Genomic DNA, 27,447 nt, shown 5'->3' on the forward strand with positions numbered 1-27,447 from the left:
GAGCCAGAAGGGTACCCAGAAGTCACCTACTACAGGACAGGTCCAACAAAGAAAGTAACAGAACGCCACTAGCCATCACCTACAGCCCCCAGCTAAAACCTCTCCAGCACATCATTAAGGATCTACAGCCTATCCTAAAGGATGATCCCTCACTCTCACAGACCTTGGGAGACAGACCAGTCCACACTTACAGTCAGCCCCCCCAACCTGAAGCAAATGCTCACCTGAAACTACACACCACACAACAAAAAACACTAACCCAGGAACCTATCCCTACAACAAACCCCATTGCCAACTCTGTCTGCATATCTAGTCAAGGGACACCATCATAGGACTTAGCCACATGAGCCACACCATCAGGGGCTCGTTCACCTGCACATCTACCAATATGATATATGCCATCATGTGCCAGAATGCCCCTCTGCCATGTACATTGGCCAAACCGGACAGTCTCTATGCAAAAGTGTAAATGGACACAAATCAGACATCAAGAATTCAAACATTCAAAAACCAGTCGGAGAACACTTCAATCTCCCTGGAGACTCAGACTTAAAAGTGACAATTTCTCAACAAAAAAACCAAAAACCTTCCAAACCAGACTTCAGCAAGAAACTGCAGAACTGGAATTAATTTGAAAATTTGCAGTTTGATGGACACCATCAAATTAGGCCTGAATAAAGACTGGGAGTGGATGGGTCACTACAAAAACTAATTTCCCCATGTTAATTTCCCCCTACTGTTATTCATACCTTCTTGTCAACCGTTTGAAATGGGCCACCCTGATTACATTGGCGTCATTACCACTACAAAAGTGATTTTTCCTCCTGTTGAGAGTAGCCCACTTCCACTTTAATTGAATTGTCTCATTAGCACTGACCCCCCACTTGGTAAGGCAACTCCCATCTTTTCATGTACTGTGTATATATACCTGCCTTCTATATTTTCCACTCCATGCATCTGAGGAAGTGGGTTTTAGCCCATAAAAGCTTATGCCCAAATACATGTTAGTCTCTAAGGTGCCACAAGTACCCCTCATTGTTTTTGCTGATACAGACTAACATGAAACCTACCAGATAAATGTTATCATACCTAAGGTGGAGTCAAAACTTGGAAAGAATATAAAGAGTTTAGTTGGGTTTTATTTTTTGTTTTGCTATTCTGGCTAATGACATTCAGATTTGTATCAAACATATTTCCGGTAACATTTGAGATTGTTGGTGGAAGGTTTATTTCCACTGTTTTTCTGAACCATTCTGTCAGATTTCATCTTGCACAAATGTCTGTATGGTTCATCAAGAAGTGAAAATCCAATAGGACATTATTTAGATGTAAAAAGGTGCAGGCCAGATTTGGCTGCCTTATCCCCTTGCTATTTATTGGAACATCCACTCTGAAATGCTTATCATCCCTATGAAGCTTAACATTAAAGCTTGAAAACATTTCTTCAGCTGGTATAAATGCTTTAAATTTCATCACCAAGCTCACAGTGAATAATTGTTTCAATGAGAGACTACAATTCAGTGGTTGGGAATGGGAGTAGAAGATCTGGGTTCCAGGACCAGCTCTACTTCTGACTCGTAACATGACACTAGTCAGATTTCTCACTTTTCCCCATCTGGAAAAGGGGAATGCTGATATGCATCTTTGTAAAGAGCTTTAATCTCTACAGATGACAAGTGCTGTATAATAGTATTTAACATGTATATTGACAGATTTAGGAGTAAGGTTCTCACCTATTGGTATTTGTTATGAGGAACCAAATAAGCATGTTGTGATGCCATGCCAGTACACTTGCATGTCTGCCTCATGTAAAGTTGACTCATTGCATATTGACACAAAGTTTTGACACCTAAAATAAAGTTGGAAGGTATTAATGGCTTGATTTTTCAGAGGTGCTGAGCACTGCAACTCCCACTGACTTCTATGGTAGTTGTGGGTACTCACCAACTCTGCAAATTAGATTATAATTGCTACCACGTGAGATAGGCCTGCAAGAACTGGGGCAGATCCTTGACAACAGGTATTGTGAAAATCTGGAAGGGTGGCAACCTGAAACTCACAACTGGCTGGAACAAGATGAGTGATGTGTCAATGGAGGGCAGTTTCAGTTTCTAAATAATGATTTAATAAGTAGTAGAATGCTTGAACGAAGTTGCAGAAGGAAGAATCAAAACCTGCAGTGATGAAGCACAGGTATTGATATTTTGGTGCCTTACAGGTAAGTTAGATTGTGCTGGACTCTTCTAAGAGCTATTACTATTCTGAAAAGGAAAGTTTAAAAATAATGTGTGAGGGTTGAGTTATGCTGACTCATTTTTAGGAGTGGAAGTTGTGGATAAAAAGCCCCCGCTGCCTGAAAAATGTACAGTTATGTAATCAGCTACAGATTCTACAGTAGATCCTGCTAAGCTCCTCAAATAGTAATATGTTGTTAGAATTATGTGAAATGGGGAGTTGGTTCCTAATTATAGGGGTGTGCATTAAACAATGTTTCAGTGTAAATAATCACCAGTAGCAAACAGGTATTGTGTTTCCACAGTGTTGATAGTGACTGATCTTTTTTAGAAAAAATGCATTGTCTTTGTTTAAAGTATTTTTTGTGGTTTAGGACTGTTTTGATTTAGTGATGGCTGGCAATGCAGTTTTGAAATCCCAGTTAATTTTACTTTTGTCTTACATGCCTCTGTAGGTTTTAAATGCTTAAAACAGAATAGAATTATGGGATTACAAACTGAGGCAAATATTGATTGGTATCACTTTCACCTGCCATCTGGAACAGCAATTAGTTTAACAGAATACAATGGGGGTGAGAGAGAGAGACAGACAGACACTGAAATTGGGAAAGGGAGGAAGAAATTGTAGACAGGAATATTTTAAGATGGACTGCAGTCAGCACTGAATATTTTTTAAGTCATTGAAGAATTTGTATTTTCTTACCTATCCTTCTCCTATCAACTCTATGTCTGATCTTTTCTTTTTTAAAAAGGAGTGTCAAACTGATCCCCAAATTTGATGCCTGAGTAAGTGATGTGAGTAGATAAGACGAGTACTAGCTATAACAATCTTTCTTCACCACAGGAAAGCAGTTTTATCAAATGATCAGCAAAATGAAGTATGTGTGTGTATGTATATATATAATATATATATAATCACACACACACACACTTTTCATATATATGCCTGTGCATGCATGAGTGAGAGAGGGAGAAAGTTCTTGTTACTCTTTAGCCAGCTATATATTTATAAGAATATAAAAAGTACCACTTCAACTTTTATCACCTTTTAGATGTAAATTTCTAATCTGTTTTCATAGTTTTTAAATTTACATGTAAACCCTGGACTAATTTTGTAGTAGATGCACAAATATACAGTACTTTGAGAGGATGGAATAGCTGCTGTGAGTGAATCTATATCTGTGCAGGTGAGCAGGTAGATGTATGGGGAGGAGGGTAAGAGAGCTGGTAGCACAAACAACAAGGGGCACTCAGTGACAGGACCAGACTAGCAGAAGAGGTGAAGGTTATAATTTCACATGCTGTCACCATAAATGATGTAACATTAAACAATTTTTAAAATTTATTAACTATTTGGGTCTAGATGGAGACTAAAGCAAAAGGTGGACTGGGCAGCGACACAGAAGGCACCCAAATTTTGTTTAAAATTCATTATTATAATGTAATATTTGAGGAGGTTTGTAGCTTTTTGAATATTTTTAGCACAGTATTGAGAGATTGGTCATTTTATCCATTCTATATCTGTATAGTTCACCAAGAATTTATAAGGACAAACTTACATATATTTCCTGAATGAATTTTGAAACATTCAGTTGTGCAATGATGTGCTAATGGATTTGGACACTGAACTCCCTTTCTCATTAATGGGAAGGCCTTTGCCTCCAGGCACATGATAAATAACAGCCATAAATTAGAACCTTTAGAAAGCTGAAGATACCTGTTTATAGGTGGAAGGGAAAAATTCTCACTTGTTGATTTGGGGAACTTTCAGTATTTGCCTAGAGCTTGTTTTTTTTTCCAAAGTTTGACATTTCCAGTCACTAGTGCCTCACGTGAGAGCTCATTTTTAATCTTAGACTTCACAAGACATTTTGGCCCAAATTTTCAAACACGTCCACTAATATTGGGTGCTTTAGTTTTGGGGCGCTAAACTTGAGATATTGAAGACCCAACTTCCAGAGATATTGAACACCCACAACTCCATCTGACTGGTACCAATTACAGTGGGAAGACTATTAAACAGGTCTGATATCTACATAAAGACTGTGTGAGTTCACTGATCAGGATTTTTAAAGGTGACTAGCAATTCTGAGTGCCCCAATTGTTAGGTGCCCAATTTGAGACACTTTTTAAAGGGGCCTGATTATGAGAACCAGGTACTTGGCACTTTCTGAAATTGGACACCCAAAAAATGATGTACCCCAAATCACTAATCATTTCTGAAATCTTGTCCAATATAATTTGAGGTGAATTTTCAAAACATGATCTCTATTGCATATTCACTTTTTGTATATTACCATTTATGTATACAAATGATATGCAAAATTACATGTGCACAAATGGAGGCTATTTTGAAAATGTGGCCCAGTGTATCTAAAATAAATGTCAGAACAAATTGGTACTGATTGTGCCACTTTTCTTTTGCCTTGTATCCCCATCTTGAATTCCTGCCTCTGAACAATAGTTTCCTGTTGAATTCATGATGTCTATTAAAAAATATGAACCGTGAGAGAGTTATAAAAATAATGAGCATGAAAGATTTTTTTCCAACTGCTGAAACTGTCATGATCAGCATGATTACAGTAGGAAGGAACTGTTATTTATATAGACTTCTTATTGTGCAACAGTTTTAAATGGTTATTTATCTGAAGTATTTCTCAAGGTTTATGGGGAGTTATTTAGAGATAACATATCAGTAAGGCCTCTAGTACACACCAATCCTCTGCATATGATCTCTTACACCAGCCTTGGCTGATTAACAGTCTCTGATGTACAGTCCAAATTTTAAATAAAACTCATGCCTAGCCTTAGAGTGAATATAGAATTGTGGCTCATGGAGACTGTAGATCTAAGCATGTGATACTCCATTTTGATCCATATGGTATCCATACACAAGATATGGGGTACTGCAATGAACTTAATTTTTTGTCAGTCAGGTACAGCCCTCAGGCTCCTGGCAATGTGCCAATGTAGCCCTCAGTTGAACAGTGTTTGAACATTCCTGTCTAATAGTTAACTTTTGTTAATTTCCAGGATGTTGGATCAGAGTTATATTTTCCAAAGTTTTCAGGTAGCTTCACTTGCGAGCACCATCCCTTTTCAATGCAACAATACAAACAGTCTATATTAATCTATCGGCCTCTTTTTCACCCAAACGTCTAATATAGTATAGTAAAGCTCTCTTCTCTCCCCCGCCCTTTACAGGATTTGATATTCAATGGCTGGAAACCGAGATATCAAGTGGCCAAAATGAATGTGAACCCTATCTTAGAGGAGGTTCTGATTAAAAGATCACAACAGAAGAAAAGGACTTCTCCCTTAAATTACAAAGAAAGGCTTTTCGTGCTTACAGAATCAATGTTGACATACTATGAAGGTCGAGCAGAGGTAGGAGATAAGGTTTTATATTCCATTGCCTTTGTTCTTTCTTGAGAAAAAGACTTGCTTTTTTGTATTAATGGTTTTCTTCCTGTAATATATTGAATCTTTTCTGTTCTGGGAGGTGGGATAGCTGTGGGTGCTACTGAATGGGTATTATCCATCACTTCCCTGATGGATAGCACAGATTTATGGAGACTTAAATGATCAATCCATTCAAAAACAAGTGTAAACAAGGATCTAATCAAAGTCTCTGTCAACTATTAATCCATAAAATGATTTTAATACCACTTTCTGAGAAGTATTTAAGCCAGGATGATAATCTCAGCCTCCTGAGTACTGTGTTAGAAAGGCTTAAGCTACAGCAGGAAGTTTAAAGGTACCCCATTTCCTACAGGGCACTACAACCGCTGTTGAGTACTACAACCCCTGTTGAGCCTAAGACTCCCACGTGTCTTCTTTGCAGAGTCAGTATAGGCACTCATGCAATACTCCCTCCAACCCCCCATGCACACATAAAAAATCTCTCACCTGAGTTAGGTGGTGTTTTCAACCTGGGCTAGCAGACACGCCTCAGGATAAGGGTCAGAGCCTGGCTTCTGCCTTTGATCAGGCTGGTAACCTGCCCACTTTTCACTGAGGACGCTAGCTAAATCACTCAAGGGCTGATATTCCTCCAGTGCCTTCCCACAATTTCCACTTTGTGCCCAGAAGGATTGACAAGTTCTCAGAGTTCACTGTGAAAGAACTATAGAGTTCAGCACAAAGAACCATGGATTATGCCCCCAGAATCTTAGCGACACACACTGTCGAGCACAGCACTGGTGAGGACACAGTAACTTGGGTATGACTTTGCAGTATGACTGTTCACACCCAGGCTAACTCTGCAGCAAAGACACACCCAAAGAGACAGGAACCAGTAGCATACACTAAGACAGAGAATACCGTCAGGCTACATTACAGCAGCAATATTGTGTTTGCTTCATACATTATTATATACAAGAGACTACATTACAAGAACATTGAGATTGCAAAAATCTAGCATTTTGCAAAAGTTAGGAAAGGCCAGGATTAAAATTGCTTGTGGCCTTGTCTACTGTACAACCCCATGTAGACCTTTTCCCCTTATCTGCAGGCTCTACTTCCCTTTGAATTTAGCTCATGTAAATGTAAGAATGTGGCAAAATGGCCAGTATTGGGTCCCAAGCTTTTCTTGGTGTGGGGGTGTGTTGTGTGTATGGGGGGGGGGGGTTAGGACACTGCCCCTGCTGCTGCTCTTGGGGTACCAAGGACCCTGTTAGTGGCCCAGGAAGGTGGTAGAGGAGGGAAGGGGTCTGGTTTGCCCCTCACTCTGAGCCTCAGTCCCTCTCAATCCCTGCAGGTTTCTTACCTTCTTCAGTAGGGTTACCCTCAGTCCTTGACACTGGGGGAGGGAGTCTCTCTGCCCTGCTGGGGCAGAGTCATAGAATCATAGAATATCAGGGTTGGAAGGGACCTCAGGAGGTCATCTAGTCCTCAGGAGTCTCCCTTCCTCTGATTCTCTAGTCTCTCACCTCTAAGCAACACACCTCCAAACTCCAGTCCTCTCTCCTTCCTCACAACCCCTGACTGCTTTAATTGACTACAGGTGCTCCAATTAACCTGTAGTAACCTTTCCTAGTCTACAGGGAACCACGCCTTGATTATCCTAGGGTTTATATGTCTCCTCTCTGCCAGTGCTCCCTGACTCTGCTGTATCACAGGAGAGACAGTATTTGATGTGAATAACTCAAGATAAGCCAAATTTTTCTCTCCTTTACACTGCTCTACTCATTTAACTGTGGCTACTGAAATGAAGCAGAACACAAGCTTGTTCTTTGCTACACTGGCAGCTGAATCATTGTGAGCACCAATTCAGCTATGGTCAGCAATAAGTAATTTTTGTAGCATAGACAAATTCTCTCACCCTCAAGTGAGCTCTGGAATCATTTTTATCAGACAACCTACACCTGATATGGACAAAAATATCCTCAAAATCAAAGGCTGGATTCTCTGCTCCACTAAGACTGCTTTGTGCAGTTTAAGCAGCAGAAACTAGCCTTAAATGGCTGGAGATAGCCAGTGGAGAATTCCTTCTGTGCTTCCACCTGCAGAAAGTTGGTGGAGGTGGCCCTCTTGCCTCCTATGTCAGATGCCCCATCCAGGGCATAAGGGGAAGGAGGGGCACAACAGGGCATGGTGGAGCAGAGTGCCACTGTGCCTGATTCTCTACTGGATAATAGTGTATTACAAAGTTTATACCAGTTGCAGAATTTAGAGTAGGCCCCTTGCTGCTCTAACTTCTGCTGGGGCATGCAGCCAAAGATCAGAGAGGTGCAAGCGGATCCCAGCAGCCACCACTCTCCACTAGAGAGCAGAGCTTAGACATAGTGGAGGATCAAGGCCCAGATGTATACTTGTATTACTATATTGACTACAGAGTTCACAGGTGTACTTGTCTTGGGACGTGGATTAATCCCTCAATTTTCTGGGCACATGGCTTTGGTTTCAAAAGCTTCTTGGAACAGTTACCTAACCATGCATGTCTTGTCTCAGTTAACTTCTGGCTCAAAATAAAGGTGAAGTTAACTAACCCCTTTTCACTGCCACCCTGAGGAATCTCTCTTTTTTGACTGAAATTCTTTTGGATGCTAATTGGGCTTCCATTGATTTGACTCAGAGTATTATCTGAAGCAATTTTGCATTCTCTCTCTCTGGGTACTAAGTTTGGTGAGACAGGGTACATATTTTTCAATAACTTCATTTTAACAATATTTCTGCTGTATAGTAAATAGAAAGGATTGACACATGAAGGCCTCTCTGAAACACTGATGTTAGTGGTCCTTTGTGTCACTGAATAAGTGAAGTGGAAGAGAGTCTGTTTTTTAGATTTCTGGCAGAGGTTGTAGATTTTTATCTGCAGTAAGTTAGTTGATGGTATATCTATGAACTAGATCATGTAGACAAACCTGATGATTCAATACTAAAGTAGTCCCAGTGCCTCTGGTTCTTATATCTTTACTGTATTATAGTAGAACAGTTGAAGGGTTTCTGCTCAATCAGTTATCTGGCTGAAGTACAGTGGTTGAGTTTTTGGGCATTGTTAATAAAGGATAGATATGGATATGGCATAGAGCTAAACTGCAGGTTAGGGCTGATGTTTACAGTTAAGGTTGATGAGTAAGGCTGGGAAATTATCAAGAGGATACCAGGGTATCTCCTTATACGCTCAGTTGCAGTGGTACCAGTCTCCGTCAAATGTGACATATTTAAGAACTCTGGGCCATCTTCTGCTGTTGGATGCACATGCACAACTCCCCATGTAGCCAATGAAGCTGAGGCTTGAAATTCTGACGCAGTGTTTGCCTGAGGAATAACTGAGTAAAAAATGAATGAGGAACCCGGGACTTGACCTTAGTTCAATAACTGGGCCAATCCATTAAAATGGACTCAATTAGTTAATATGCACAAGAGAAATGGTGGGTGGTTCATGACTGTAAGTAAAGAAACAAAATTAGATACAGAGTATGTCTGGTAACAGAAGTGGAATATTATATATATTTATAACAACAAAAGGGAGCCAACCATAGAGAAATGTTATTCTTGTAATGCTAGTGTGTATTTAATGAACTGTATCGTATGCAATCATCAGTTGGAGCAGGACTGATCTTTTTAACCATAAGCTGTGCAGAACACAGATTCTGTTCTTGGTTTGACATGTCCTACCTATGATAATGTGTCACAATGCTATTTAAATAATAAAAGCTGTCTAATAGCTGTGATTGAACAATACATTAAAACACTTTTTTTATTTAATAATTTGTTCTTAACCTGCTAAATTGTCTCTTTATATCCATCCTTAAGCAACTTAGTCACAACAGACATATCAGGAAAGTGGTATTCATGGTGAATTTGGATTCTGCTGTCCTCTTAACAATGTAAAACTAGTAATGAAGAAGCTTACACTGTGAAATACTGTTGAAACAGAGATGATATGCAGTGCTTAAAGTGTGTGTGTGGGGGGGGGGTCCACAGACCTGCTATAAATAAATAAATAAAATATTGAGATGGTCGCTGAAGAGCATACTCAAAGCACTGTCTTACCAAAGCTGCTCCTGCTCCCAGAGAGCCCTCCCCCACTTAACTCATACACTAATCATAAAATGAGTGCTTTATCAGTAAAACAAATCTGTATCACCAGGAAAGAGGGAGTGTTTTGCAGTTTAGTTTCAGCAGCCAGGTTTTAAAAAGGGAAACCACATACAGTACACTGCATGAAACTTTGGGGAGGGAAAATTTGGGCCAAGTACATTGGGGCAAAGCCCTAGACTTAGGAATAGTACCCAGGGAATTTTAGTGTTCCTGGTAAACAGATAGGATCTTTAAAGGTTTAATTTCTTCAAAATATCCTGCTTTTACAGAAAACAAGGAGAACAAAGAGCTTTTTAAAAGATAACAAGGGAAAAAGAAGGACACAAAAAAATCTCAACAGTGGAGGTAGACACCAAGGATAACTAGCTCAATATGCTGTGGTGAGAAATTTAAGAACTAGTTACAGAGGAAGGAGGTTATGGTTAAAGATGACTTCCATTTTTGGCTGTATTGCTCAGATACTGTGAAATTGTTGTGTGGGTGCTGGAAAGATCGCGTGACTGCCTTACAGGATTGTACTAACAAGAAGATGCAGAAGTAAATCAGTGATGGATTAAAATCCCCAAAACCTCACTAAGTTGTTGTGGAAAGAATCCTTACAGTCAATTTTTACATTGCAAAAGTGGCCAGTCAGAGCTGAAGATGATTGATCTAATCTGTAAAGATAAAAAACTTTCCAGAGATCTGCTCATCAAACAGGTGCAGGAGATGGAGGTAGGGAAATGGCTGTTGCCCTCATTTTAAAAACCTGAGTATGTTCACAGCCAGGGATGCCAGATAGGTAGTGCAGAGGGGGCGGGCAGCTGCTCCCCTGAGGAGTAGTCCTGGGTTGCAAATGAACTGTCTTGTGGCTCACCTGAGCATGAAGGCAGCCTGCTGGTGCTCTGAGTGGACCCCAGGGTTGCTTCAGAGCCCTGTTCTCACAGAAGAGCTGTGATTGACCCACAGCGCTGTCAGGCACTGCCGCTCTGGGTGGGACAAGGCACAAGTAAATCAGTGCACGCTGTGCACTTGCAGCTGGTGAGTCGGACCGCTTGGAAGAGGGGGTGGAATGAGGATCCCCCTTCATCCCTTGCTCTCTCTATGGATGTGTGATTGAGGGAGCTATCTGATGGGGGCACTGCCTGGTGATTGAGGTAGAGTATAGCGGTGGGAGGCATTGCTAGGTGATCTGGGGGTGAGTACAGGGGCATTGCTTGGTGGGGGGCACTGCCAGGTGATCTGAGGTGAGTATGGGGTGAGGGCACTTTGGGGTGGGGGCACTTGCAGGTGATTTGTATGGAGGTGGGAGGCACAGCTGAGTGATACAGGAAATAATCACAAAAAATGCTCCTGAAACAGACAAATTTTTACATCTTAACCTTCAAAAAATCGTTTTTCAGCAGGAGCCCCTGCTGAAAGTTGCCCTCTCCTATTCAAATGTGAAATGGCAGGCCTTTTCATGGCTGGGAGGGAGAGCAACACAGCCCAGCTGGCACTCAGGGCCTGCTCTGCAGTATGCCAGCCAGGACCTGCATTGTGCCACATATTGGGCCTTCACCTGCCAGCTGAGGAAACCATGGTGGTGGTTCCTCTTGGCACTGGAGACCAGCCTGGTCTAGGAAGCAGACCTGTCACCCAACGGTGAGGGGCCCTCCAGCAGGGAAGGGAAGGGAAGGAATGGTTGTGGGAGCGGGGGAGAACCAGAGCTCTGTGAGGGGTTGGACTGATGGTGGGGACTTCCTTGAGGGCTGTGGAAAGGTCTGGGGTGTGTTGGGGGAGGAATTTTTGAGATATTTTGGTTGCTTCCTCCTCTTCCGTGCTTCCCCCCTCCCTGCACACACTTTTGCTGTCCTTCTGGAACCCAGGGCTGTTCATGACTTTGCAGATACAAGAATGAAGGAAAAAGTGCTGCCTTTGCCTTCACCACAGGCATTGCATAAAATCTGAAAAGCTGTTTGGCCAGGATTCAAAATGGGATTTAAATATTGCAGGGCTGACTTTTGCAATGCTTAACTTCCAGACACCTCAAAAATCATAGTAACTATGCTAGGATCCACAAATCTAGGATCCCAATACAAGGCCTGGGGAGAGTTATCAGAGTAGCAGCCGTGTTAGTCTGTATCCGCAAAAAGAAAAGGAGGACTTGTGGCACCTTAGAGACTAACAAATGTATTTGACCATAAGCTTTCGTGAGCTACAGCTCACTCTCACCAAAGCTTATGCTCAAATAAATTTGTTAGTCTCTAAGGTGCCACAAGTCCTCCTTTTCTTTTTGGGGAGAGTTAGACGCATAAAAATGCAATCCACAAAAACCAGCATGCAGGCAGGGAGCCACGAAAGCTAGCTAATGGGGAATGCACAGGAGAGGGGTGTGTCACAAGCTGTGCCCTTCTTACAGAAACAGCCACCTAGTTCTAGGTTTTGCCTATCTCTGCTTGTCATCCACAACTCCACACTCTGAGTCAGGTAGCTTAGGGGCCTAAATTGTTTGCTGTGAGAATAAGGGAGACACCCCTCTCTCCATGCAAAACTAGTAGGTGGTAGTAGTGGCAGAGACAGCACTGCCTACTTTATAACTTTTTAGCCCAGTTCAATTTCCAGTTTCAATTCCCCCCCTCTGCCTGGGAGGAGAGAGGATATTAACAGCACTCTGTTAACTACCCTTATAACAGAGAGGAAGAATAGATCTCCTAGGCATATCAGTGTGATACAGTGAAGAATTCAGTAAAACTTTCTGTAGGGAGAGGTCCTTTCTACTTAAATGTTTGCTGTTATTTTATTTAAATAAATAAATATGTTAGTAATAGCAAATCAGGAAATTCTCAGACCAGTTTTTATTTAAGTTCAAAATAATTTGGCTTGTGGTAGCTGGACACTCCCTTCCTTTGAATCAGGGCTCCTGAGTGTAATAGAACAACAGGGTAAAAGCAAATCTTGTTCTTGAGCATCTTATTAATGTGGAGGCTCAGCTGACATTGAATTAAATACTCTTGGGTAAATTCAGCCCTGGCATAAGTGAAGGAACTTTGCTTCAATGGAGCTGGACTTGGTGATGTCAAGGCCAAATTGGGCATTTTTCAGTTTTAATACCTCATTTCACCGGAAGGTACACTTTTCTGCATGAGCTGAATTTTTAATCTAGGTTAGGGGTTCTCACAGCAAAATTTTTGGTGGCCTCAGAGCGCGGCCACCAACTCTTGCTGCTCACCGCTTTGACAATTTTTCCTAAAATACTCAATTACCTTTAGGAAAAACAAATAAATATGCACCTGTACATGACCAGATCATTGTAATTTATTCATGTAGAGGTTTTTTTGAAGACTCAATAATAAAAATAATGTACAGTTGTCTATTCTTTACTGGACCTACACAGACTAGAAACACAAATAAGGTACTTTGCACATTCTTGGTCTTTTTGGTCTTGTTTCTTTTGCTTTTAGGTTGCTTTTTTTAAAAAGACTTGCTAACTAGTAAGTCTGCTGCTGCAAAAAGTAATACTTGTATGTTTGTTAATATCACTTTTCACAAGACTTACTAGCTAGCTGGGCAGCTGTGAAAAGTGCTATTAACAAACATACAAATACCAATTTTCACAGCAGACTTAGTCAACCATTGCATGCCAGGCGACAGACTAAGCCCTGAATGGGAAGGTGGGTAGGAAGAAAGTGGGGGCCAGGGGTGATGGGGAGCCACTGAGGCAGGGGTGGGGTGGGGAGGGTTAGCTGAGGGCTGCCACCCCCTGCGGCACAGCTGGGATCCAGAGCCGGAAGCCCCATGAGCAGAGCCTGCGACCCCTGGGCTAAAGGCTGAGCCTCACCACCTCTGGGAAGGTGGGGAACTCACTGGTGGCCTGCTCCTCCAGAGTTTGTGGCTCTAGAGGGGAGCAGGGTCCAACCCCTCTGGGGGAAGGTCCACTGCTTTGCCACCCCCCACTTCCCAGTAATTGCCCAGGAGGATGTGGCCACAAGAAAAGCTTCTGGTGACTGCATGTGGCCATGGTGGCTGCATTTGAGAAACACTGGTCTAGACAGTTACCATATTATGTTTTATAGACTGCAGCTGGAATCACTGACTGCTATATATCGTCTTCAGATGACCTGAAAATACAGTATAGCATTTGTACTATAACATGGTTCAAAAAAGAACTAGATAAGTTCATGGAGGATAGGTCCATCAATGGTTATTAGCCAGGATGGACAGGATGGTGTCCCTAGCCTCTATTTGCCAGAAGATGGGAATGGGCAACAGGGGATGGATCACTTGATGATTACCGGTTCTGTTCATTCCCTCTGGGGCACCTGGCATTGGCCACTGTCAGAAGACAGGATACTGAGATAGATGGATCTTTGGTCTGACCCAGTATGGCCGTTCTTATGTGTTTTGATGAGGAAACAAACAAGAGCAACTAAGATGCTTCTATGATGAAAATAGTTAAAGAGTCTCATATATATTCACAATCCACAGAGGACTGAAACTCAAAATACTTAATAAAATATTTCATGTATAGTCTTGTTTATTAAGATAAGCCAATTTTTTTAATCAATCAAAGATTAATATTATGAGTTAATTAGCTGAGTTAGGCTCTTCTGAAATAATCCTGCTACTCCCAGATAATCAAAGGTGGCAACAATTAAAATATTTAATAAAACACAAACATTACTAATGTTTTTTATTGCTGACAACTATTTAATTAAAGGTTGTTTTAATAAGTCCTTTTCCAAACAATATAGTTAATTTTGAGGAGAGTGGATGGTTGATGTCCCAAGACGAAGCTGTGTGTAGCCCCAGAATTTTTCAAAAGTGGCCATTGATTGTGGGAGTCTCCAATTTTGCATATACATCTTGAGATATTCTGGATGTGATTTTCAGAGGTGCTATGTCATTTGAAGTCAGTAATTCTACAAATCAGGCCCTAAGATGTCTCAGGTTCAACTCCCAGAAACAAACATCCCCAACTCAGAAGCCACTTTTGAAAATTTTGATCCAACAGTTTAATTTTAGAGGAATAATTACTGTAAAGGATCAAATTCACCAGTACACTGCAGCTGCTTTGCATCACTCTGGTGACGCAAAGCAGCTATTAACCCTTCTTTGTAGGATATGGCTGCACCTGCATTACTCTTCTCAAGATAGTTAAAGCAACCACACTGGAATAACACTCATGCTGCTGTGTCCACACTGGTTCTGCATTGCCCCATGTGTGACACGGAGTCCTGGGGGCTCATTCTTTGACTCTTTTGTGCTGCAGTAAGATCAGCAGCGCTATGAATTCTTTCCCAGTGAATTGTAGCCAATCCTGTAATAAACTAACTAAGGATTTAGGTCATGTCTACACTACAAAATTATGTTGACCTAACTTATGTTGGCATACGGCCGCCACAGAAATTATATGTCTCTTGCATGTCTATACTTTGTTCCTTCTGTCAGCGGTGCCCGTCCTCATCAGGAGCACTTGTATTGATTGTACTGTCAGTGTGGGGCACTGTGGGATGGCTCCCGAAAGCCAGTAACAGTCAACATATGCAGCGCAGTGTCTGCACTGACACGGTGTTGACCTAACTACATCAACCTTGACTCTACGCTGCTCATGGAGGTGTTGGCGTAGCAGGGCAGTTACATCGCTGGAAGCGAAATTTTAATTGTAGACACTTCCATAGTTAGGTTAACATAAGCTGCACCATTCAGCACTCTGTCAAACCTCTCTATTCACACAGCTCAGAGACCAGTCCAGGATACATACTGTAACACATTCAAAACTGCCTTTACCAAAGGAGGACACTCCACCAGAGAAGTAGATCGCATCATAGACTTTAAGGTCAGACGGGACCACCATGATCATCTAGTCCAGCAGTTTTCAAACTGTGGGTTGGGACCACAAAGTGGGTTGTGACCCCGTTTTAATGGGGTCACTGGGTCTGGCTTAGACTTGCTGGGGCCTGGGGCAGTGAGGCTTCAGCCCTGGGCAGTGGGGCTCAGGTTACAGGCCCCCTGCCTGGGGCTTCAGCCCTTGGGTTTCGGCTTTGCCCTCCCACCCCTGCCTCGAGTGGTGGGGCTTGAGCTTTGCCCACCCACTCACCCGGGTGAGCAGGGCTTGGGCGAGCTCAGTCCCCATCCTGAGGTCATGTAGTAATTTTTGTTGTCAGAAGGGAGTCGCGGTGCAATGAAGTTTGAGAAACCCTGATCGAGTTTGATGTCCTGCACATTGCAGGCCATAGAACCTTACCTGCCCACTCCTGTCACAGACCCCTAACCTCTGGGTAAGTTATTGAAGTTCTCAAATCATGATTTAAAGACTTCAAGTTACAGGGAATCAACCATTTACAGTAGTTTAAACCTGCAAGTGATGTGTGCCCTGTGCTGCGGAGGAAGGCAACCTCCCTGTCCCACCCCGCCAGGGTCTCTGCCAGTCTGACCCAGGGGAAAATTCCTTCCCAATCCCAAATGTGGTGATCAGTTAGACCCTGAGCAGGTGGGCAAGGCCCATCACCTAAATACCCCGAGAGAACTTGCTTCAGTACAGAAATAAACCCCCCTCTGACTGCACATCCCTCGTTGTCACCTACCATCATCCCATGCTAGAACCCATATGGCGTATCAAACAATTACAACCCATACGCAATGAGGACCCTATTCTGAAATAAATCTTTCCTGAACCACTCCCCAACCCCCACTTTCTGGCCTTCAAACAACCCCCCAGCCTCTCCAAGTTCATCATCAGAAGCGAGCTCCCCACACCGCAGGACACACCAACTCAAAGCAGCAGCAGCAGACCCTGGAGAACAATAGATGCAAAATCTGTAGACATATTTCCACTGCTACAATGATCAACACCCCTTTCGGTATCCCTGGGTCTTACACGTCCATGTCACAACATGTGGTGTACTGATCCAGTGCGCTAAATACCCCAATAACAACTGTGTGGGTGAAACCAGACAATCACTGTGCTCATGAATGAATTCACACAGGAAAATGGTAAAAGACAAAAACACCCTATCACTTGTGGGTAAACACTGTTTACAAAGTGATCATTCTATGTCTGACCTCTCAGTCCTCATCCTCAAAGAAAACCTGCTTAACACTCGCAAAAGATGAGCCTGGGAAATTTATAACTGGTAGACACTAAAAATCATGGACTGAAGAGAGACACTGGATTTATGGCTTATTATAACAATCTATAACCCACTAACAACCGCCCATTACATCTGCCTTTTTTCCCCTCACTGGAGGGGTATTAACAGGCCACTTCACCTTGAATAGTTCCTTGAAATATGAGTTAACTACCTTGATAAACAATCTGTTCCATTTTGTATTTAGTTGTGACACTCTGAGTACGTTTCCCAGATCTGAAAAAGGGCTCTGTGTAGCTTGAATGCTTGTTTCTCTCACCAACAGAAGTTTGTCCAATAAAAAAGATTACCTCACCCACCTTGTCTCTCTAATATGCCTTTTGTCTTGCAAGGGGCCTCCAGCCATTTGTACTATCACGCCATGTTCACAGGAGATCTCAGACAGCTTTGTTCTCTACTGTGCCCCTCTGGGAGAAATCATCTGCCCACCCCACCAGGGTTGCCCCTATCGGAGCTGGGCTTCTTCCTCTTAAAGCTCTTCCACCAAGTGTGGAATGCCTTATGGGTGGGGTCAGGATGTCTGAGCTCATAGCCCCTTCCTGTCAAGTTTTGGGGTTTGTATGTCCTATCTCAGTAACCATCAACTAAAAGAATGTGCTGAAGCTAATCCTTCTAAAAAGTTTTCTAAACTAAGGCCATGTGTACACTATCACTTTTGTTGATATAACGTATGTCGCTCTGGGGTGTGAAAAAAACATCCCCCAAGCAACATAAGTTACACCGTCAGAAGCGCCGGTGTGGACTGTGCTATGTTGGCGGGAGAGCTTCTCCCGCCAACATAGCTACCGCTGCTCATTGAGGTAGTTTTATTATGTCGATGGGAGAGCTCTCTGCCGTCAGCATAGAGCGGCTACAGAACAATCTTACAGGGGTGCAGCTGCATCAGTACAGCTGTGCTGCTGTAAGCTTGCTAGTGTAGACATCGCCTAAAAATCTTTATACACATTGTGACAAAGTTCCTCTGCCTTGGTGGGTCCTGCGCTTATTGGTGGATTTGCTCGCCTCAGAGATTCACGGAAGCCCTCAGTTTGGCCACCTTTGCTCGTGGCTCAAACCTGCTATTCACTCAGCTAACCTCATCACTGGCGAGCATGGGGAAAAGGAAGGAGAACAAGCCCCGCAGTCTCTGCTGGTCCACCTAGTGGGTCGGGGAACAGGCCAGAGACCTTCCCCTCTGGTGGGACCCACAGTCCAGGTCAACTCCTCCTGTATCCAATAGGGAGTTGGGGGGATGGGGGGAACCCAGGCCCGCCCTCTACTCCAGGTTCTAGCCCAGGGCCCTGTGGATCATAGCTGTCCACAGTGTTTCGTGTAACACCTGTGTGATAGCTACAACTCCCTGGGCTACTTCCCCATGGCCTCCTCCCAACACCTTCTGGACCCTCACTACAGGACCTTCCTCCTGATGCCAGATAGCGTTTGTACTCCTCAGTCCAGCAGCAGCATGCCCTCTCACTCTCAGCTCCTTGCACGCCCCTCACTGACTGAAGTGAGGTCCTTTTTAAACCAGGTGCCCTGATTAGCCTGCCTGTTTTAATTGAGTCTAGCAAGTTCCTGATTGTTCTGGAACCACCTCTGTTACCTTACCCAGGGAAAAGGGACCTGCTTAATATGGGGCTAATATATCTGCCTTTTATCACTCTCCTGTAGCCATCTGGCCCGACGCTATCACATATCCCTCCTCTCTGCTCAACACCACGGGGTTGGGCAACTTGGGACGTCAGGCAGTGTATCCGTGACAAGCTATCTGCATTGCCATGGTGGCTTCCAGCCCGGTGTTGTATGGTGAATTGAAAAGGTTGTAGGAACAGGAACCATCTGGTCACCCTTGCATTCTTCTCTTTATTTCTCTGCATCCACTGGAGGGGTGCATGGTCGGTCACAAGGGTAAACCGTCGTCCCAGCAGGTAATAACGTAGTGTTTCCATGGCCCATTTCACAGCAAGGCACTCTCTCTCAACCACTGCATACTTCTGCTCTCTCGGGAGGAGTTTCCTGCTGAGGTAGAGGATTGGGTGTTCTTTGTCTCCAACCATCTCTGATAGGACAGCTCCCAATCCTACTTCAGATGCATCCGTCTGTAAAATGTACTCTCTGTTGAAGTCTGGGGCTATAAGCCTGGGGTTACTGCAGAGGGCTGTCCACAGATCCGTAAATGCTTTCTCTGCGGCATCTGTCCACTTCACTATGTCTGGACCCCGGGCTTTTATCAGGTCTGTCATGGGATTTGCTCTGGTGGGGAAATGGGGAATAAATTGCCAGTAGTACCCCACCACACCCATGAATGCCCAGACTTGCTTTTTCCGATTTGGCCGGGGCCAATTTTGGATAGCCTCCAGTTTGTTTAGTTGGGGCTTGACCATGCCCCTTCCTACAATGTAGCCAAGGTATTTAGCCTCGGCTAGTCTATAGCACGCTTGGCTGGGTTGGCTGTGAGGCAGGTCCGTCTTAGCGTGTCCAGCACCGCTTCCACCTTTTCCAAGTGGGTCTCCCAGTTGGGGGTGTGAGTAATCACATCATCCAGGTACGCAGCTGCATAACTGGTATGGGGCCGCAGGAGCTTGTCCATAAGATGCTGGAAAGTGGCAGTCCAAAAGGGAGAACAGTATATTGAAAAAGTCCCTTGGGTATAGAGAATGCAGTTTTTTCTTTTGTGTCCTCCACCAAGGGGATCTGCCAATATCCCTTTGTTAAATCAAGGGTGCACAAAAATCGGGCGTTGCCCAGGCAGTCAACTAACTCACTGATGCGGGATGTGGGGTATGCATCGAATTTGGATATCTCATTCAGCCGGCGAAAGTCATTACAAAACCTAGTGCTGCCATCGGGTTTGGGCACCAACACAGTCGGGCTCGACCATTGACTATGGGACTCTTCAATGACTCCCAGTTCCAACATCCTTTTTACCTCAGCCTGGATCGCCTCTCTTTTCGCCGCTGGGACGCGGTAGGGCCTTTGTGTTACCTTTGCCCCAGGGTTTGTGATAATGGGATGATATGTTTCAGTGGTCTGGCCTGGTTTAGTTGAAAACACATCTTGGTACTGGCTGATCATCTCCAAAACCAACTTTTTCTGGTTCGGTGTCAGATCAGGGGATATCCTGATCTGCTCCTGCAGGTTATTTCCCTGATTCGGGGCCTCTTGCGCCACTATACACACCTGTCAGGGGTTCCAAGGTTTTAAGAGGTTAATGTGATAAAGCTGTTCTTGTTTCCAGTGTCCGGGCTGCCGCACCTTGTAGGTTGCTTCCCCCCCCGGGTTCAGCCACCTCATAGGGTCCCTGCCATTGGGCCAAAAGCTTGCTTTCTGCTGTGGGTACTAATACCATCACCCTATCCCCTGGTTGGAACTGTCGGACTTTTGCCTGGCGAGTGTAATGGATTTGCTGGGCCTCCTGCGCCTTTTCCAAATGTTCCTGTACAATAAGGGTGACCCGGGCTATCCGATCTCACATCTGCAACACATGTTCAGTTATATTTCTCCCCTCATTGGGTTCCTCTTCCCAGATCTCTATGGCGATATCTAGTATGCCACGGGGGTGGTGCCCGTATAATAACTCAAAGAGGGGAAACCCGGCTGAGGCCTGAGGTACCTCCCGGATGGCGAACATAAGGTAAGGTAGTAGGGTGTCCCAATCCTTCCCATCCCGACTTACCACCTTCCTTATCATAGCCTTGAGGGTTCAGTTGAACCTTTCTACCAGCCCGTCGATCTGCGGATGATCGACTGAAGTTCTCAAGGTATGTATATGGAGCAGGATACAGAAGTCCTTCGCTAGCTTCGACATAAATGGGGTTCCTTGGTCTGTTAATATCTCCTTTGGTAGCCCCACTCGGGCAAAGATTCCCACTAGCTCTTTGGCTATCGTTTTAGAGGCTGTGTTCCGCAGGGGGACGGCTTCTGGGTAGCGAGTAGCATAGTCCAAAACAACAAGTTGTTGGTGGCCCCAAGCCGTCTTCTCCAGGGGTCCCACTAGGTCCATGGCTATTCGCTTGAAGGGGAAGGGGTACTAAAGGTGCCCTCAAGTGGGGACGGGGACTGTGCAGCTGACCCTCTGGGCAGGACACACAGTACCTCCGCACTTCTTCATGTACTTCGGGCCAGAAGAACTGTCATAGGACCCGTGCCAGGGTCTTCTCTGCCCCCCAAAAAGATGACTATGGGCAAGACTTAATATAGCATTCTGGTGTTTTTGATGTACTAGGATCTGCTGTACTTTCTGCCCCTGTACTGGTGCAACCCGGTACAGGAGATCCTTCTTCGTTATGAAGTAGGGTCCTGGTCCCTGCATTTTCCCTTCCACGAGGACCCCATCTATTTCAGTCACCTCCTTCCTAATATTGTCGTACCTTGGGTCTTCAGCCTGGTCCCATCCAAAATTTTCTTTCCTAGGGCTAATCTGCCCAAGATCTAGGGGCCCAGTCTCTGTCGCCTTTGCTGGTTCAGAGGCATTCGGGTGGGGGTCAGACTCGGGTGTTTCTCCCTCCTGGGCGGCCTCCTTTTCAGCTGCTCGGGTTCGCCTACCTATGAGAGCTACCCTCTGGCTTTGGGTCAGTATTCGGGTTCCCAAGGCCTTAACTGCCCTTCTTTCCCTTTTCGTCTTTCTACCCTGCCTGGGAGTGGAGAACAAATCTGGGGATATTTCAGAGAAGATTGGGGATTGACAGTCTGCTGTGGATGTCTCACTAACTTCAGGGTTTCCTCGTTTCTCCAATCCCCCTCCCGGGAGTAAGTCTCCAAAACCTGGAAAGTCCCTCCCTATGAGCACTGGGTATGGGAGTTTAGGGACTACACCTGCTGCTACCTCAGTAGTGTTGCCCTGGATTTCAGTTTTTACCGGGATGGTGGGGTAATAACTAAACTGTCCCATGGACGCATGTCACCCCTGTGCACTTTGCCTGCGGCAGCTGACTACACTTCACAAGCTTCCCTGAAATAAGCGTGATAGCACTCCCCGAATCAACCAGTGCCGTGGTTTCTGCCCTATTTAGTTTTACTGGTCTGGTGTACATATGCGGGGTTAGTGCGACCCCCACCAGGTGAATCAGGGAACATGGGTCTGCCCAGTTCCCCAGGTTGCACTGCATAAGCTCCTCGGCATTGGGACTGTGTGTCTATATGTGCAGCTATGTGTCCCCACTCCCCGCAGGCGTAGCATCTGTATGGGGCACTAGGCATTCCCTGGTCTCTCGGTTTGGGCAGTCTAATGACACTATCCTCTTCCCCCTCAGTGCTCCAACTCTTTGTGGCCTCCGATGGGCCTTCAGCCTCTCTCTTTTTCCACCTGGGCCCTCCTAGGGGCCCAGTCGTCTGAGCTTTGGGGCTTGATGCTGCTAGTTTAACCCAGGGTGTCTCTTCCTTAAGTCGTCGGGTCAGCTCCCTCGCCATCCTTCACCTCTCTACCAGCACGACAACCTTGTCGTAGGTGGAGGGTTTGTTCTGGCTTACCCCGCACGAAGGTCTGGCGGTAGTCCCCTCATGTATCGGTCGATGACCAGAACCTCTGGTATCTCTTCCGGACTCCAGGACTCAGTTGGTAACCACTTTCGTATGAGATGGATGAGATCATATAATTGGGACTGCAGGGTTTCGTTTTCCTGGTACCTCCACTCATGATATCGCTGGGCCTGCACTGCAGTCATTACCCCAGATCTGGCCAGGATCTCTGCTTTCAGCTGGGGGTAGTCTGCCGCAGCCTCTTCAGACAGATCATAGTAGGCCTTCTGGGCTTCCCCACACAGGAATGGGGCGAGGATGCCAGACCACTGTTCTCAGGGCCAAGCTTCCCGCAGGGCTGTCCTCTCAAAGCCCAGGAGGTACGCCTCTACGTCATCCTCCCGTGTCATTTTCTGCAGCCAATTGCTGGCCCGTATGATATGCGTCCCATCATGACCGCGGTTCAGCTCTGTAAGGGCCTTTACCTGGTTTACCAGTTCCCACAATATAGCACGGTCTTGAGCAGCATGGTCCATCAAGAGGCGATTGGTCTCTTGCTGCAGCCGCACTGCCTCCTGTTGGGAAGTTGCCTGGACACAGGTAGCCTCCTGCTGGGCAGCCATGGCTTGTATCAGTGCCTGCACTACATCATCCATTGTGGTGAAAAAAAATAAACTCTCTTCCTTTTTTTAAAAAAATAATAACACCCTCCTTCTTCTGCCGCGCTGTGCACAACAAATCCCACCCCTGACACCAGTTGTGACAAAGTTCCTCTGCCTTGGTGCGTTCTGCGCTTATTGGCAGATTTGCGTGCCTCAGAGATTCATGGCAGCCCTCAGTTTGGCCACTTTTGTTAGTGGCTCAAACCTGTCATTCACTCAGCTAACCTCATCACTGGCGAGCATGGGGAAAAGGAAGGAGAACAAACCCCGCAGTCTCTGCTGGTCCACCCAGTGGGTCGGGGAACAGGCCAGGGACCTTCCCCTCTGGTGGGACCCACATTACAGGTCAACTCCTCCTGTATCCAATAGGGAGTTGGGAGGATGGGGGGAACCTGGGCCCGCCCTCTACTCCAGGTTCCAGCCCAGGGCCCTGTGGATCACAGCTGTCCACAGTGTTTCGTGTAACACCTGTGTGATAGCTACAACTCCCTGGGCTACTTCCCCATGGTCTCCTCCCAACACCTTCTGGATCCTCACCACAGGACTTTCCTCCTGATGCCAGATAGCGTTTGTACTCCTCAGTCCAGCAGCAGCATGCCCTCTCACTCTCAGCTCCTTGCGCGCCCCTCATTGACTGAAGTGAGGTCCTTTTTAAACCAGGTGCCCTGATTAGCCTGCCTGTCTTAATTGATTCTAGCAAGTTCCTGATTGTTCTGGAACCGCCCCTGTTACCTTACCCAGGGAAAAGGGACCTGCTTAATATGGGGCTAATATATCTGTCTTCTATCACTCTCCTGTAGCCATCTGGCCCAACCCTGTCACAACATTTATAACATCTTAGCATAGTTGCTTTAATAAAAAATAGTGAACCTAAAAAGCTAACTCAACTTGCAAGAGCCACTGCCCAAGATGGGGAGAAGAAATATAAAGAATAACTGAACTAGAATGTTAGCCAAAATGGAGTTTATATAATTATTCCTTCTTTTTTCTCTTTTCTTCTTTTATACAATAGTGCCTAGACACACCCATTGTGTTATGTGCAGAACAAACACATAGCAAGAGAGTCTATGCCTCAAAATGCTGTATTCTTAAAAAGTCAAAGGATGTGAGGGAGGAAGTAATTATTTTACAGATGGGGAATGAGGCACATTTCATCCCTGTGCAAATGGCCTGCACAAGGGACTACTTAAGAACTCAAAATGGCTTAAGTGGCTGTGCATGGTTTGGAAAAAGAGTCAAAAAGAAAACTATGGAAATCCTCCTAAAATTCATATTGTAATTTTATATATTTAAAACATCCTTGGGGTTTTCCTTGTTGCTGTTTATTTCATGGAGCTTCATCCATTTCAAATTGTTGCAGAATGTAGCACAAATTGCTGGAGAAATCAAGAGGTAAAGGTGCATCTAAAAGTTAGGTCATGTATGACACAGAATAAACAGAGCCCTACTTAAATGCCTTATATGATTGCAACAGTGTATGCAGAGTATGACTGTTTACATTTGACTGACTGCCTCGGAGTTACAGGAAGAATAAATTACAGATATCATGCTGCAGCAATGGTTAGGAAATTGCATCAGCCATTGCTGCTGAGAAAATAGGGTGGATATGCTTTTTTCCTTTTTTCCTTTCTCTTATCTTGGCAGTTGGCCTCCTTCATTCTCATTCAACTGTGCTCTGTCTGTGGTAATGAATGCTCACTTTTATGTTGGACAGGATGAAACCTAAACGCTTTCTTTCACTCAGTTTTTTTCTTGCTATTTACCCCATAGAGTTCTACTAGCAAATCCTGTCACTTTTTGTTAGTCATCTTTTATCTTAAACTCTCATTTTTGTCAGCCATTTCAGACGGAAGGGGAAAATTGAGATTAGTTGGCCTTTGCTCTATTTATAATAACACATAAAAAATTTTACTTGGAAGCATTTAGGGTTTCTAGACATTCAGCATAACTAACACAAACTGACAAGCAAGGAAATGAAAATGAGGCCACATCACAGGCTGGCTACACCTGGATGATTGTTATAGAAATTGCACAGTTTAAGCACTCATCTGGTTAGGGATTTAGGACCAAAACCTCAAAGATATTTAAAATGGGTAGTTAGGAGCCTAAATGCCTTTGAGAATCTGGGCTTCACAGCCTTTTCCAATGCCTCGTCTGAAATCCAATGAAAAGACTCTTGCTGATTTTAATGGGTTTGGATCACACCCTAATAATAATATCTCGGAATATCTCCATTCTGATATCTCCAGGAGATACTGGGGATAGCCAAACTTGTCTGAGGTTCCTGAATGTTGCAGACCAGCTGTATAAAAGAAAGGTTAGTTTGATCTAGGTTCATGCTTAGTTTTCGGAACACAAGCTCCATATGGAAACAGGCTGGTGACATGAGATTTCCCAGGTGTAAAGTACAGGGCATAGGCAGGAGAGAACAGACAATACTAAAAGCAAAGGGATAGAGACCAAGGATGAAGGAGAATGGAGCTACTTCCTGGCAACAGGGACTCACGGAGGTTTAGCTGAGGTTTTTGCAACTGGAATGGCTTGTGTGCAGTTTTTTTGATACTTTTGAAGATAAGCTGAACTTTTGTACATTTTGTAAGTTAATAAATAACACAAGAAAATTTGCTGAATCATGAGTTTCTGTTCCAACAGGGAAATGACCCAGTGAAAAGTTCCAAATCTGCTACTATTCACCCACGAGACAATTTCATGTTTATAAAACTGTATTTGTCTGATTGTATCCCTCTTCTTCAACTCTGTGTACATTTCTTGTCATCTTAGATTTCCAGGGTAGGAATTGTGTCTTTATATGAATTTGTATAGCCCCAATCCTGACTGTAGCCTCTAAATGTTACTCACATTCAGTGTATGGAAATTGAATTAGTCACCTAAATTGGATATCTTCTCTATTCCCCAGCAGTGCAGGGAGCAAGACAGTAAACCAAACTCATGGTGTATGGGGAAATATGAACTATGTCGGACATTTTGCATTCTGGGGAGCTTTTTATAGTAGTTCTACATGGCAAGTTCACTCCTGTGTTAACTGGACATAATCTGCTTTTAAAATTTAGTTCTGTCATTCTTGAGGAAGACCTCATCGTGATGTTCCTATTACGCCTCTGTCATTTAGGGCAGTGACAAAGTCCTCCACTCCTGTCTGTTTCTGGCAGGTTTTTCAGCTCGGCTTCCAGAGCTCTTCACCGTGTTGTTTTTGGGCGGCCTCATTTTTGCTTGCCTTCAGATGTCCATCTTATTGCTACTCTGGTGATGGAATCAGTTTCTATCCTAAGCACATGACTGATACATCTCCAACGCCTCCTGGCAATGATGGTGCTCAGATCCTCTTGGCTGCACTGTGTCAATAGATCTAGGTTTGAGATTGTTCTGGGCCAAAAGATACAGAGGATTTTTCTGAGGCAGGTTGTATGGAATGAAGACAGTTTGGACATGTCATACTGTTTCAGTCCCCAGCATTCCACACCATAAATAGTATTGAAAGTACGCAGCTCTGATAAATCTTGAGTTTGGTTTTGATGTTGTATTTTGATGACTTCCAAAATGTATTTAAGCTCCTGAAGGTGTTCCTGGCTTTATTGATTTTGTTCCGGATGTCCTGGCTTGTTCCACTGTCCTGGCTGATGGTGCTGCCCAAGTATGTGAATGTTTTTACATTGGTGAGACCATAATCCTCTATCCATACTGGTGATGGTGAGACAATATTAAATGTCATGATACCTGTCTTATTATGGTTGATTTTCAGTCAAATTTGCTGGCTGAATGCATTGAGTTGAGTTGTTTTTTCTTATAAATGGTGTAGGGTATGTGATAGGAGAGTGACATCATCTGCGAAGTCCAGGTCTTCGAGGGAAGAGAAGAGTGTCCATTTAATGCCTCTTGGCATGTCTTCTGTTGTACGCCGCATTACCCAGTCGATGGCAATGTTGAAGAGGACTGCAGACATGACACACCCTTGACGTACTCCTGTTTTGACTTCAAAACTGAGCTCACTGTGATCAACACTACATGTAAAGTTGAAATAGAAGCTTTTGATGACATTGATTATATGGAAAGGAATTCCATATGCCCGCAGAATGCGCCATAGGCTGGTCCTGTGAATGCTATCAAAAGCCTTCTCAAAGTGTATGAATCTTATATAGAGTTGCCGTTGCCATTCTAAGCACTGTTCTATTATGTTTCATAGAGTGACGATCTGGTCTGTGCATCCACACCCTTTCCGAAAACCAGATTGCTCTTTTCTGAGAATGCTATCAACTGCCTCTGATATATGCTGGACTATGATTTTACAGAATACTTTGCTTGGCACAGATAAAAAGTGTGACACCATGCCAGTTATTACAATCACTGAGAGGTCCTTTCTTTGGTATCTTCACTATAACCCCATTGGTCCACTCATCTGGCACTTTTTCCCTTTCCCAGACTGATGTAAATAGAGGGGCC

At 44.2% G+C, this 27,447-nt stretch overlaps 1 protein-coding gene across 3 annotated transcripts in view; it reads left to right on the forward strand.

Moving 5' to 3' along the window:
- The window catches only part of TEC (tec protein tyrosine kinase), an 87,746-nt gene that overhangs the window by 10,626 nt on the left and 49,673 nt on the right, over positions 1–27,447 (forward strand). The window contains exons 1-2 of one of the 3 annotated variants that reach the window (XM_027833237.3): positions 2,069–2,218; positions 5,439–5,621. In XM_027833237.3, coding sequence (XP_027689038.1) covers positions 5,484–5,621 — 138 coding nt within the window. In that variant the 5' untranslated portion in view covers positions 2,069–2,218; positions 5,439–5,483. Of the gene's footprint in view, positions 1–2,068; positions 2,219–5,438; positions 5,622–27,447 lie in introns of those variants that run through there. The other 2 variants (XM_027833238.3, XM_027833241.3) reach the window with 2 other exon arrangements.

Source organism: Chelonia mydas, chromosome 4, assembly GCF_015237465.2.
Source record: "Chelonia mydas isolate rCheMyd1 chromosome 4, rCheMyd1.pri.v2, whole genome shotgun sequence".
Classification (NCBI taxonomy): domain Eukaryota; kingdom Metazoa; phylum Chordata; order Testudines; family Cheloniidae; genus Chelonia; species Chelonia mydas.